This window comes from Bos indicus x Bos taurus, chromosome 5, assembly GCF_003369695.1.
Source record: "Bos indicus x Bos taurus breed Angus x Brahman F1 hybrid chromosome 5, Bos_hybrid_MaternalHap_v2.0, whole genome shotgun sequence".
Taxonomy (NCBI): domain Eukaryota; kingdom Metazoa; phylum Chordata; class Mammalia; order Artiodactyla; family Bovidae; genus Bos; species Bos indicus x Bos taurus.
The window spans coordinates 92,128,864-92,141,962 of NC_040080.1; the positions used below are offsets into that span (position 1 = coordinate 92,128,864).

The following is a 13,099-nucleotide window of genomic DNA, read 5'->3' on the forward strand; positions in this document are numbered from 1 at the left end:
ATATTAACTATTTTATCAGTGGTGTAGCTGACTATTCCTCCAGTCAGAACTTCTGCTAAAGCCTTAGCTGAGCTTCAGCAGATTCTTTTTTCTTAGGATGATATCACGGGAATCTGGAATTTTGTGGGTATCATTAAGAGGGACAAGTTAAGATGGTAGCTTTGCTGCTGCTGCTAAGTTACTTTAGTCGTGTCCGACTCTGTGCGACCCCATAGACGGCAGCCTACCAGGCTCCCCCGTCCCTGGGATTCTCCAGGCAAGAACACTGGAGTGGGTTGCCATTTCCTTCTCCAATTCGTGGAAGTGAAGTCGCTCAGTCATGTCCGACTCTTCGCGACCCCATGGACTGCAGTCTACCAGGCTCCTCCGTCCATGGGATTTTCCAGGCAAGAGTACTGGAGTGGGGTGCCATCCGCCAAGATGGTAGCTTTACTGACGTCTTAATTTTTAGAGCACTCAGACTTTAGTAATTTCATAACAAGTTATATTATTCAGCTTTTTTACATATTAAAGCCCAATTAGAATTTTTGAAATGCTACTATAAATAATTGAGCGAGTGTTTTAGAGATCTTCTTTGATTTCTTAACCACAAGTTTAGAAAGTAAGATAATCTCTCAGATTAAATGGCCTCTTTGGAGCACAGGTTTAGATCTAGATTGCAGGATTGATATGAATTTTTTATATATATTTTTTCTCCCCTTAAAAGAAAATGCCAATTTACTCCTGCGGCTTGACTTTGTATCTCATTAATATAGGAGAGCATATGACAGATGAAAAATTACGTGATGGGTTTAGCAACTTCACTTAGTAACTTTAAACCTTCATGGTTGGTATTTAATTGGACAGTACTTAGTCCCATGCTTCACAGTTTTGTATCCTCCAAGTAGGATGAAGAAACCAGCAGTTGCTGCTTCATAAACAGGTTTGTTAAGCTTTTGTACCTTTTATTTTTGTTAAGAATTTAGCAGCCTGATCTGGAATTTGTGAGTTTTGCAAGCAACATAGTTCTGAAACCTAAAGGTTTATAAGAAAATAAATAATTCACAATGGACTCTTTCCTTTCTTGTTGGATCAGAGGATGATGTTTTTTTCTATTCTAACCAGAACATGTGATTATTCCCTGAAGAAAAATCCAGCTGTAGGAAGAAAAAAATCCAGCTGTAAGAAGTGTTCTTCCTTTTTAAAACTCCACTAATAGAATGAAGGTAGTGAATGTCACTAGCAAGAGAGAGTGAATTAGTAACAAATGAGATGTGACTTCTGTGCAGTTTTAAGTAACTCGTATTGATTAAAGCAGTTTAATTCTTCTCAGTAGACAAGAACATGGAGAAGGAAATGGCAACCCACTCCAGTGGGTTGCCTGGAAAATCCCATGGACAGAGGAGCCTGGCGGGCTACAGTCCATGGGGTCGCAAGAGTCAGACACAACTTAATGACTAAGCCAGACAAGAACAAGAAGGGCTGAGCGAGATCTTGGATAGAAATGAAATGGCAGCAAAATGATTTGCTACGCATAAACATTCCTGGACACTCTCAGAAAGATCAGATGGATTTGCCTTGTTACCTAATTCTTAGGAGTACGGTGGTACAGATGTCCTTAAAATCCTTACTCAGTCCTTACCACAACTGGTTTCTCAAATTTGACAGATTCAGCAGACATTAACTGTTGCCTTGCCCTGCAAGGACACAGCCCTTTGAAGGGCTATGGAAAAAAAGTAAAGTGTTAAATACATGAACATTTCCAATAATTGGTAATACAAGATAATTAACAATAAATGACTTCTCAATAACATAGATAAGATTTAATTTGTTTTTCTCATCTGATGACTTTGGCATCTGGCAGACTGCAAGATTTCTGGTTATTGGGCAGAAAGGTGTTTAGAGGCATAAATGGTAAGAAGGAAAAATGTTTATCCAAAAGGAGAACGGTGACAACCCTTTTGAAAAAAAGAGCGGCCACCCTGCCATGTCCACTCACATTCTCTGGCCGGGTGTGGATACATATGGTGGCGCTCATATGGTTCATGGTGGTGGCCACAGTTTTCATTATCACCTTGCCTTTTCCTCCTCTGTGCTTTGTCTCCTTTCAGGTTACTGATTTTAATTATCATGATACTTAATGTGAAATGTATTTGCTTCCTGAGGATAAAAGCAGGCCAGAGTTTGTGTATTCTCCCTTGACTCTTTTCTACAGTATTTAGCATGATCATTATGTGCACTATTTTGACCAACTGTGTATTCATGACTTTTAGTAACCCTCCTGACTGGTCGAAGAATGTGGAGTAAGTAGCTCATGTATTTATTTTTCTGCTCACTTGTTTTAAATATTTCTAGTTACTGCATCTTGCACTGCACAGCTTATCCACCAAGGAAGAAAATCATTTGCCCACTTTTCATGTGACAGAGATGGATGAGGATACATGTGGAATTTAGGAAATATCCTTAGACATCAACTCTGGAAATTATTATTTCTAGGTTATTACCCATTTTTTATTTCACTGAGTGGGTGAGAATACATCTGCAATTTAGGAAATAAGTATCCTTAGAAATCAACTCTGGAAATTATTGTTTCTGGAGTATTGCCCACGTTTTATTTCATGAGTGAGGATACATGTGAAATTGAAGAAATATCCTTAGAAATCAACTCTAGAAAGAGAAAGGCTGCCGTGGAAGTGACGACTCACCACCTCTGCCCTTTGCTGTGGTAGCCTGTGTTAGCCAAAGCTTTGACCGGCCCATCACCATCTTCTACCCTCAATTCCTGATGATACTGCCTTTTTCTCCAGCTTTAGCTTTCCTTTTCTTGTTGACTTGTTTCAAGTGAAAATGAGCTCTGGGGCCTCCTGCTGGGTGGCCGTACAGAGCTATTCCTTTGTGATGCCCTTCAGGACCCAGTGCCACATTCCAACTTTCTTGGTTTGTGCATTTCAGTCATTTTCATAAGATGCATCCCTTTCTCTTCCTCACTGCCTTTCTGCTGCATCAGTTGTGTCCTTCCTGTTTTGTCTCTGTAAGTGAGGCTGCATGTCTGCAAGTGTTCTCTTAGAAGGTTCATTTAAAGTTCCTTTCTGTTAAGAAATTGCCTCAAGCTATCCATTTCTTCAACAGGTACACGTTCACAGGGATTTATACATTTGAATCACTAGTGAAAATCATTGCAAGAGGTTTCTGCATAGATGGCTTTACCTTTCTACGGGATCCATGGAACTGGTTGGATTTCAGTGTCATCATGATGGCGTAAGTTCTCTGCTTACTTTATTGGTGTTTGGGGTGTGTGTGGTTGTACTCTTGGGTGTGTCTGTTTGACAGTGTAAGTGTGAGTTTATGGGCTTAGTTGTGTGAGGAATTAAAGGATAACCATGTAAAGTGGTATGGACATATGTCTGATTCTTTCTTATGAAGGCCTCTGGGGGTTCAGGCAGTGGCAGTGTGTGCATATGGGAGAGGATGAGCAGATGGGAGCAAAAGTAGGAAGTGATTTTCTATTGCAACTCCCTTATATTTTGTTTCCCCCTATAACATTGACCAGGGTACACACAGTTACCACTAGGAGGCCTTGGTGAAGACTTCCTATTTTTTAGGTGTAAACCTTAGGCTGGAACTCAGTTTCCTAGGTATATTATGTTACATGTAATTTCTTGAGGCTGTCCAGATGTTGCAGAATTCAGAGCACGTTTTGGAGTCAAAACATAAGCCAAGTATCCAATCTGCTCACTTCCTAAAGAATTGCTGACCAGAGCTTCAAACTATTATTACTTGGGAGCAGTGTAACCCCACACTGGCATGCTAGCCGCTCTATGTAATTAGTGTTGTTTTAACAACGAAAATGTATCTCTTCAGGAAACTTAGATGGTGATAGAAAAGGTGTAGCAGACTTTATTTGTATTTTCATGTTGGGGAAAGTGTTTCGTGGGTTGGTAGGGGGTAAAGGTGTAGTGTAGATTGTGTGTGTGTTTGTGTGTGTGCACACAGCAGATATGTAAGAGATTGAGTGCATTTGTGTATGTTTGGGTCTGAGCATCTGATACAAAGATGTATTTCAACTATAAAGTCTGAATGAATGATATACACTGAACATTTGAAACTGGAACTTTGACTTTCTGTTATATTAAGAAAATTTCTAGCTTTCCAGAGTTATGAATACACACTGGTGTTCATTTAAAATGTAAGTGTCCTCGCTAGGCACGGAGCTGGTGATTAAATGAACACTTAACAGAATATTGGCTCTGATCCCATGATCTGGTTTTTCCTGTATGTCACAAGCTAAAACTTCATATGTAGGCATGACTGCAGTGATACGCAGACAGCTCTTGGATAAGTCATATATGCAGACATGTAGGCATTTTTTCCATTGTCAGCGAGGAAGTTATTTTAATGTAGATTTGTTTACATGGGGCTCCTGCTGCAGAAATCTGTCTCCTTTTCCTAAGAAATTGTTCACAAAACTTGGAGACCTAAGCCTTTGAATACCTCCTGGCCTTCTTTTTAACTGGAAAAAGAGAATGGACTAAGAGTAGTCATTCTGATTGGGATCTGCACATCATGATGCTGCGTGAGAAAGCCCCAGGAGCCTTCTGGTGGTATCGCTTCTTTCAAATACACTTTGGATTTCTCCTTGCCCAACTGAAAAAAATAAAATGTGTTCCTTAAATGCTTGTATTTGAAACTTTTCTTTTTCAAGGAAAAAAATGAAATCATATCTTACTTATAAGACCCTTTCTTACCCCTATTCTCAAACCCTCGCCCAGTGGTACCATTACAAGTTAACTTTGGTTTGATTCTGCAGGTATATAACAGAGTTTGTAAACCTAGGCAATGTTTCAGCTCTACGCACTTTCAGGGTTCTGAGGGCTTTGAAAACTATTTCGGTAATCCCAGGTAAGATGGCCCGGGGTTGGTGTTAGGTGTTGGGTTAGGGCCCTGACGTGACGTATTGTACTTTTTGTTTTGTTGTGGTTTCGTTTTTTTCCTTTGGTGTTTGTGTTTGTGTCCGTGTTTGTCATTTGTGTCTGTGCGTGACCTCCCTTACTACAGATATGTGACAGAGTTTGTGGACCTGGGCAATGTCTCAGCGCTGAGAACATTCAGGGTTCTCCGAGCTTTGAAAACTATCTCTGTAATTCCAGGTGAGAAAATTTAAACACCAGACTGACTTTGCCTCATCTCCTCTTATGTCCTCCATTTGCTCTGTCCACCACATCCTGAAGCAGCGTCAGCACAGCTGAGATGGCCTTGCATTTCGCATGTTTTTCCCAGGAGATGTTCTCTGGAATGGCTCTTTGGTCCTTAAGCCAAAGTTGCTCTGACAGTGCTTGCAAGGCATGCAACCCCCATTCCATCCATGCTCTGAAAAAGCACGTGCTTAAGAGTCACTTGGATCTTAAGATACCTGAAAAAATTGTCACGGAGCTAGCTGTCTGTTTGAATATGAATCATTTGCTTCCTAGCCTCGTGGAATTACAGTAATTTTAACATTCGCCATCATTCCATTGCTTGTGATTTCTAGGCTTCCTGTCGCATGGTTTGCTGATGGGATGTTATTCGAAGAATTGCACTTCTACTGTTACTGTGTTAATGGAATTATTTAATCACAGAAGAGCCCTTACCCCATTGACTAGTCCAGTGTTCCAGACAAATTTAAGAGGCTTGGTGTTAGTGACCTGAACTTTAATAATCACTGTATATCACATACTGTTGCTGTCTAATTCACTAGAATAAGAACCAGTAGATATCTATGACATATATATTCAGAGACCATTCTCAGACATAAATCCCAATGAAAGCTTATGTGGGTGCCATTAAAAAAAAAAGTTAAAGGTAAGATAAGATACATCTAAGCACATGGGCAAACAGAAAAGTACAGAAACTTTACAATGAAAAAAAAACGTAATCAGGGGCTAGTTGAGAGGTAGTTGATTGACAGTCTTTACATTTTTTGCCACTTTTTCTTGATTCTGATTGAGAATGGTTCTTAACCTTTTGAAGGTTTTGTATCCTTTTGAGAACCAGGTGAAATTTCACAGGCACCACCTTCCCAGCAAAGCCCATCGATGGCCCCCCGAGGTTGAGATCTATTAATTTAATTCAAATCCTTGCTGCCCGGTAATAACTATTTTTCGGAAGACCAGTCTTGAAATCTGGAAGGAAAGATATTTTAGTTAGTAGACTAACTAACATGGCAGAAACATGGCAGAAGTCTAGACTGTGTTGTCGCTGGTTGGACTTTGGTTGCATTCAGGAGTTTTTAGGGAAGGAAGACTCCCAAGAGGCCAGGCTTTCCACTGCAGTTTTGTGGAAACAGGAACATGAAGGACAGAGGCATCCTATTCCAGGCATCGCATGGCTCTTCTTGTGGCTGCACCAAAAATACTCCTCTTTTCTCCTTTTCAACGTTATCTAGGTATCACATGCAGAGAGAGGGAAGTACAGAGGTAGAATTCTGCTTACTTGAGAACCTCAGGGCGGTAAACCTCAGTTTCTGCATTTACAAACTTGGGCCATGAAGTGGGCCCATAAATTATGGCCCTATTGAGAATGAATTACTTTATTTTTAGCAGTGGTAGCTTACTTCTTGTCAACCAGAGGCTAGAGGTCAGTGGAGTATATTCTTTTTTTTTTTAAGATTTTTTTTTTCATATGAGCCATCTTCAAGGTCTTTATTGTGTTTGTTACCATATTGCCTCTGTTTTATGGGTTGATTTTTTTTTGGCAGCCAGGCATGTAGGATCTTAGCTCCTCGACCAGGGATCGAACTCACACCCCACATACGGGAAGGCAAAGGCCCAACCACTGGATCATCAGGGAAGTCCCCTAGAGTATATTCTTATTGGCAAAAAACTATAACTGTGACTTATCAAAGTTTAGTTCTTAGCCATTTTATTAATAAATCCATTTGACAGAAAATCCAGCTCATTCTCTAGGTACCTTTCTGAAGCTTGTTGATGGCAGCCTACCCCTTAAGCAGGCCTTGTCTTTTTTTTTTTCTTTTTGTAAGACATCGATACCACCAAGTCTTTACTGTCATTTTTCCTTTGGTCTCTTTCCTCCTCTGGCCTCTTTTAAATATGATGCCGTGTTTTCTGCTCACTTCCCCCAGTGTACTCCGCAAGGCATCTGTCCCTTTATGTTCTTGTGATCTCAAAACTTCTCTTCCAGAACTAAATTGGAAAGCTGTGCTCTCCTCACTAACTAGGGCAGCAGATGCTATCTCTGCTCCAGCTCTTAGCCTCTGTCTCTGTCTCTGCTGTATGATTAACTTCTGACCACAGCATTTCTGCAAGATAGCTCTGACTGATGTCACGTTATTTATCCTTAATGTTCTAGTTTTATAGGTATATATTAATGTCTAGTTTTACATTCTGTATTATAAATATATATCTATAAACACAGTGCCTGGCCTGTAAGAGCCCTCTATAAATGATTTTAGCAGTAGCAATTATAAAGAAGAAACCTAAACCCAAGGAAAGTTTGTGTGAAGATTTAGACACCAACTTCACAGTTTAAAATAAATTATTGGATTCCTATTTCTAGAAGCACCTCCTAGTTGAGCTGGCTTTGGGAGATTTTTGACAATAACTTTAAGGGATAATAAAGTCAAAGATATGGTCAGTTCTTAAAGTGTGACTTTTTATCCCAAGTTCTTTTGCTCTTGATTCTACTTGCGGAGAGCTGTTGCCCTGTGCCTACCTGCCTGTTACCCAGGTCTCCTTCCATGGTGGGAATACCAGTCTGAGTCAGTGGACCTGAGCCACGTCTTGATTGGAAATCTGAGTCATTTTGACTCCGCTGTCACAGAGCGGGGCCATAGCCCCCTCTGAATAAAAGCCATTGCTTTGCGTACCAGGTTTTCTCATAGGCCACTTCAGTGGAATTGTTACTTTCTTTGCCTTCTCCTGCGCCCACTTTGACTATAAGCTTTTGCCAAAGCTGCCAAAAACAGAAGGGAGACCTACCACAGAACTGACAAGGGACTTGTAAGATCTCACGGAGTTCTCAACTCCCTTTTGAGAGTTTTTCCTTTCCTAGAGCACTTGTCCTGCTCACCTGGGCTGATGTTGTCCTCCCTTTTAGCATCTTTGGTAGATAGTCTGGATGTGTCAGAGCAGCCAGGACTTCCTGAAGATTGGAGAGTACAGTGTATCAGTTAGCTCCAGCCTTTTATACAGGATGCTTCAATTTAGACCCTTCTTGTGGGCTTCCCTGGTGGCTCAGAGGTTAAAGCGTCTGCCTGCAATGCAGGAGACCTAAGTTCGATCCCTGGGTTGGGAAGATCCCCTGGAGAAGGAAATGGCAACCCACTCTAGTATTCTTGCCTGGAGAATCCCATGGACGGAGGAGCCTGGTGGGCTACAGTCCACAGGGTTGCAGAGAGTCAGACATGACTGAGCGACTTCACTTTCACTTTCGCTTTTGTGGCTTAGAAAAGAGTGAACTCATATTCTGATCCTCTTTATTTGCTAACTCAAGACTTGGATACCTATCATTCACAATGTCCCTTTGCTTTGACTCGACTTGAAGAACAGTGCCGCGCGAACTGTGCTAAAGGGATCAATTACAGGAAAAGACCCTGTAAAAATGTGTTTCGGTCTGGAACTTGCCAGATTCAACTTGATATTGAAGTACTCTGTATAGAAAGTTGTATGTCTTAAAACTTTGTTTTTACTTTGTATGTATCTGGGTACAAAAAGGAACTTCTGAGTGACTGTCAGAAGTTTCATCCTCTGTGTGCTTTGGCCACGTGCCACAGGACTGACATGCCCCCAAGATAGGGTAGACATCTTAAAGCAGGTGTCTCAGAGTTTCCTTAGAGAGTAGCACTTACTGGTATAAATAAAACTGATTGGGAGGGCCTTGCTGTTGGTCCATTTTCATTTCCATCATCATTGAAACGGCCTCTGAAAGCACTCCGTTCGCCATTTGGCTCTCTTTAGAGCTGTAATTTCTTGATTATTTTTCTCTTGGGTTTGATATTTCTCTTCTTTCATTTCTGTTATCTTCTCTGTCTCTTTACCTGTGGCATCAGATACAAAGCAGGGAAAATGAGAGGTCCTTCTCCCTCTCAGCCTAGTATTTACAAAGAAAGCATTTTTTTAAAATGTCCCCATTATGAATGTAGCAATTTCTACTGCATAGTAAAGGGGGATAGAATGCATTTTAAGACTGTATTCAGACTCATCGTTTCTTTTAAAATACTCTGGTTATTAATCCAGTAGCTTTTGTATTTCTCCTTTTTCCACATTGTTCCTCCAGGTAGACAGCTGAAGTGTACCACCATGGTCCTGAGTGGATCGTGGGATCTCCCTGCCCCACCACTGGGAGCTAGTTTCATTGTGGTCAGACTTTGTGATACGAATCTATCTGGTCTTGAGTAAAGAAATCAAGGGCCCCCAAGTCTCTCGCACGTTACTCTTGATCTTATGAACTTCTAATAGCTATCATTGCGAGGACTGAATCTGCAGCAGAGAAGGTGACTGGGTGCCACTGTACCCCAGGACTTGCCTGGACGAGCCAGACTGTGGGACTGAGGAGCCATTCCTTCACTATTGTGAGGGCTGCGTGTTAACGGCTGTTGAGGCCTGTTCCGATGTTCATTTTGTAGCAGGAATAGCTCGTGTGGCTTCAAACCCGTTTCTCAACCTGAGTCACAAACCAGGAAAGATAAATTGACTATTTATAATCTGGCATCAGCCTGGTGGAAAATCTTGTTCCCAGTATGCACAGCTGATTTCTCTGGATTCAGCACGTAAGTGGGCTTTGTTCATTTATTCAAAGGATCGCTGGGCATCAGGAAATGAGACAGGAGGTTCAGAGGTGCCTTTGGACATAAAATTCTGTGGGAGCAGCTTCACTTGCTTCTCAGAGTTCTTTAAGTGTCCCACTTCCTGTCTGGTTGCTGACCTTTCTGTACATTAGGTCCAGCTGCCTTTCCTTGTTCTGTAGTAAATATATTAACTGCTTCTGCTCAGACACATCCCAGTGCTAGTTAATGTTAGCCTTTTCCAAGAGTTCTCACTGTCCAACTTGCCCCCACGTGGCTTCTGTTGCACACTCTGTTGTGTAGGAGTCATATGAAGGAGCATTCTGCTCTGTTTTGGATAGTCGGTTTTCTTGCTTGTTCTGGTATGTGGTATTGTGAACCAGCAGAGGAAGTAGACAGCTTATCCCTACAGCCAGAGCAGTGGTATTCTCCAGTCCTGCATGCATTGGGTCAAGAATTCTGCCAGCAATTTCTTACTTTTTTTGGCCTGTGTTGCTGGTTGCAGGGGGAGCACTTTTGCTTGGCTGCATTAACTAGTATGTGGCAGCCACTGCTAGCCAGACTATGAAGGTTAAGCTTAAGAAAAGCACTGAGGGCGTCATCTCCTTAAATTGGCATTGATGTCTGCAGATATGGTCGTTTGCAATTATCAACTCCTATGGAAGGAAGAAGAGTCTTGGCTGATGCCTGAGTGAATGCAGTGACTGTTTGCATTGAATGTTGCTGAGTCACTGTGTGCTTACCTTTACCACAGACATCAAGCTAATCACCTTTCTTCTTCCTCTGCCTCCCTCTGATTTTCTCCTAACAATCTGGATGAGAATCTTAGAGAGTAAACTTTTTGGATGGCCATTCTGTTATTTAGTGATCAGTTTTGTTTAAGATTTGTTCCTTTGTAGCCCTATGAATACCATTTCCAACTTAAGCTTCTATTTTAAACTTCTTGAAAGCTGAAAGAACTTCACCAAGTTGTTGATCAGACCTCAAAGCAGAACATGAAAAATATTTTTTACCCCTCTGGACTCATGTTTATGGATTTCGTCAGCAGTGGCCTCTGGTTTATGGAGAACAGATGTTGAACCAGCTGATTGTGAGTGTTCAGGTCCATCCCCAGAAAAACGAGGAGTTCCATGCAGGGTTGGTGTCTTAGTTGAACATCTCTGGTTGCAAGTAGAAAGATACAAACATCCTTCAAGGACATTGAAGGCTGGAATGTTTTGGGGCTTCTGGAAGCCAGTGAAACCAGAACACAGAGCCAGCAAGCCCCAGACACCAAGGGCTACTTTGTCTTCATATTTCTCTTCTCCTTGCATCTGTTTCCTTTTTCTGCGTCTAGGCATACTGCCTTTCCTTCTTAGACATATCCTAATATAACGATAGAATATGGCTACGACCTAGCTCCCACATTTATTTATTATCATTCCCACCACTTGAAAGGCTACTGGACTCTCTCTTTCAGTTCCGTTCAGTTCAGTCTCTCAGTCGTGTCTGACAGTTTGCAACCCCATGAATCGCAGCATGCCAGGCCTCCCTGTCCATCACCAACTCCCGGAGTTCACTCAAACTCACGTCCATCGAGTCGGTGATGCCATCCAGCCATCTCATCCTCTGTCGTCCCCTTCTTCTCCTGCCCTCAGTCTTTCCCAGCATCAGGGTCTTTTCCAATGAGTCAGCTCTTGGCCAAAGTATTGGAGTTTCAGCTTTAGCATCAGTCCTTCCAATGAACACCCAGGACTGATCTCCTTTAGGATGGACTGCTTGGATCTCCTTGCAGTCCAAGGGACTCTCAAGAGTCTTCTCCAACACCACAGTTCAAAACAATCAGTTCTTCGGCACTCAGCCTTCTTCACAGTCCAACTCTCACATCCATACATGACCACTGGAAAAACCATAGCCTTGACTAGATGGACCTTTGTTGGCAAAGTAATGTCTCTGCTTTTCAATATGCTATCTAGGTTGGTCATAACTAATCTTCCAAGGAATAAGCATGTTTTAATTTCATGGCTGCAGTCACCATCTGTAGTGATTTTGGAGCCCAGAAAAATAAAGTCTGACACTGTTTCCCCATCTATTTCCCATGAAGTGATGGGACCAGATGCCATGATCTTCGTTTTCTGAATGTTGAGCTTTAGGCCAGCTTTTTCACTCTCCTCTTTCACTTTCATCAAGAGGCTTTTTAGTTCCTCTTCACTTTCTGCCATAAGGGTGATGTCATCTGATGCATATCTGAGGTTATTGATGTTTCTCCCGGCAATCTTGATTCCAGCTTGTGCTTCTTCCAGCCCAGCGTTTCTCATGATGTACTCTGCATAGAAGTTAAATAAGCAGAGTGACAATATACAGCCTTGACGTACTGCTTTTCCTATTTGGAACCAGTCTGTTGTTCCATGTCCAGTTCTAACTGTTGCTTCCTGACCTGCATACAGGTTTCTCAAGAGGCAGGTCAGGTGGTCTGGTATTCCATCTCTTTCAGAATTTTCCACATTTTATTGTGATCCACATAGTCAAAGGCTTTGGCATAGTTAATAAAACAGAAATAGATGTTTTTCTGGAACTTTCTTGCTTTTTTTGATGATCCATCAGATGTTGGCAATTTGATCTCTGGTTCCTCTGCTTTTTCTAAAACCAGCTTGAACATCTGGAAGATCATGGTTCACGTATTGCTGAAGCCTGGCTTGGAGAATTTTGAGCATTACTTTACTAGTGTGTGAGTTGAGTGCAATTGTGCGGTAGTTTGAGCCTTCTTTGGCATTGCCTTTCTTTGGGATTGGAATGAAAACTGACCTTTTCCAGTCCTGTGGGCACTGCTGAGTTTTCCAATTTTGCTGGCATATTGAGTGCAGCACTTTCACAGCATCATCTTTCAGGATTTGGAATAGCTCCACTGGAATTCCATCACCTCCACTAGCTTTGTTCGTAGTGATGCTTCCTAAGGCCCACTTGACTTCACATTCCAGGATGTCAGGCTCTAGGTGAGTGATCATACCATCATGATTATCTGGGTCGTGAAGATATTTTTTGTACAGTTCTTCTGTGTATTCTTGCCACCTCTTCTTAATATCTTCTGCTTCTGTTAGGTCCATACCATTTCTCTCTCTTGCCCCATTCCAAATTCCTGGAATTCAGGATCTAGATTTAGGTCAGATGTCCACCCTGACATCTAATTACTAAGGGAAGGTCGCTTCTGACAAACAAGGCTGCTGGGAGCCTGGCCTTATGGAATAGAAGATGGTTTGAGCTCATTGCCTAGAATTTCCTGTTGTATGGGGCTTGGAACTATCCAAAAAGTTCCCAGCCAAGGAAAATCAGATTCGACTTATGCTCAAATTATATGTTTTTAAA

The 13,099-nt window shown here is 41.8% G+C and overlaps 1 protein-coding gene across 7 annotated transcripts in view; it reads left to right on the forward strand.

Moving 5' to 3' along the window:
- Nucleotides 1-13,099, forward strand: part of SCN8A (sodium voltage-gated channel alpha subunit 8) — a 197,048-nt gene that overhangs the window by 101,268 nt on the left and 82,681 nt on the right. For 4 of the 7 annotated variants that reach the window (XM_027542915.1, XM_027542914.1, XM_027542919.1 and 1 more), the window contains exons 4-6: nt 2,193-2,282; nt 3,109-3,237; nt 5,035-5,126. In XM_027542915.1, the coding sequence (XP_027398716.1) occupies nt 2,193-2,282; nt 3,109-3,237; nt 5,035-5,126 (311 nt within the window). Of the gene's footprint in view, nt 1-2,192; nt 2,283-3,108; nt 3,238-4,786; nt 4,879-5,034; nt 5,127-13,099 lie in introns of all 7 variants that reach the window. The other 3 variants (XM_027542916.1, XM_027542918.1, XM_027542920.1) reach the window with 1 other exon arrangement.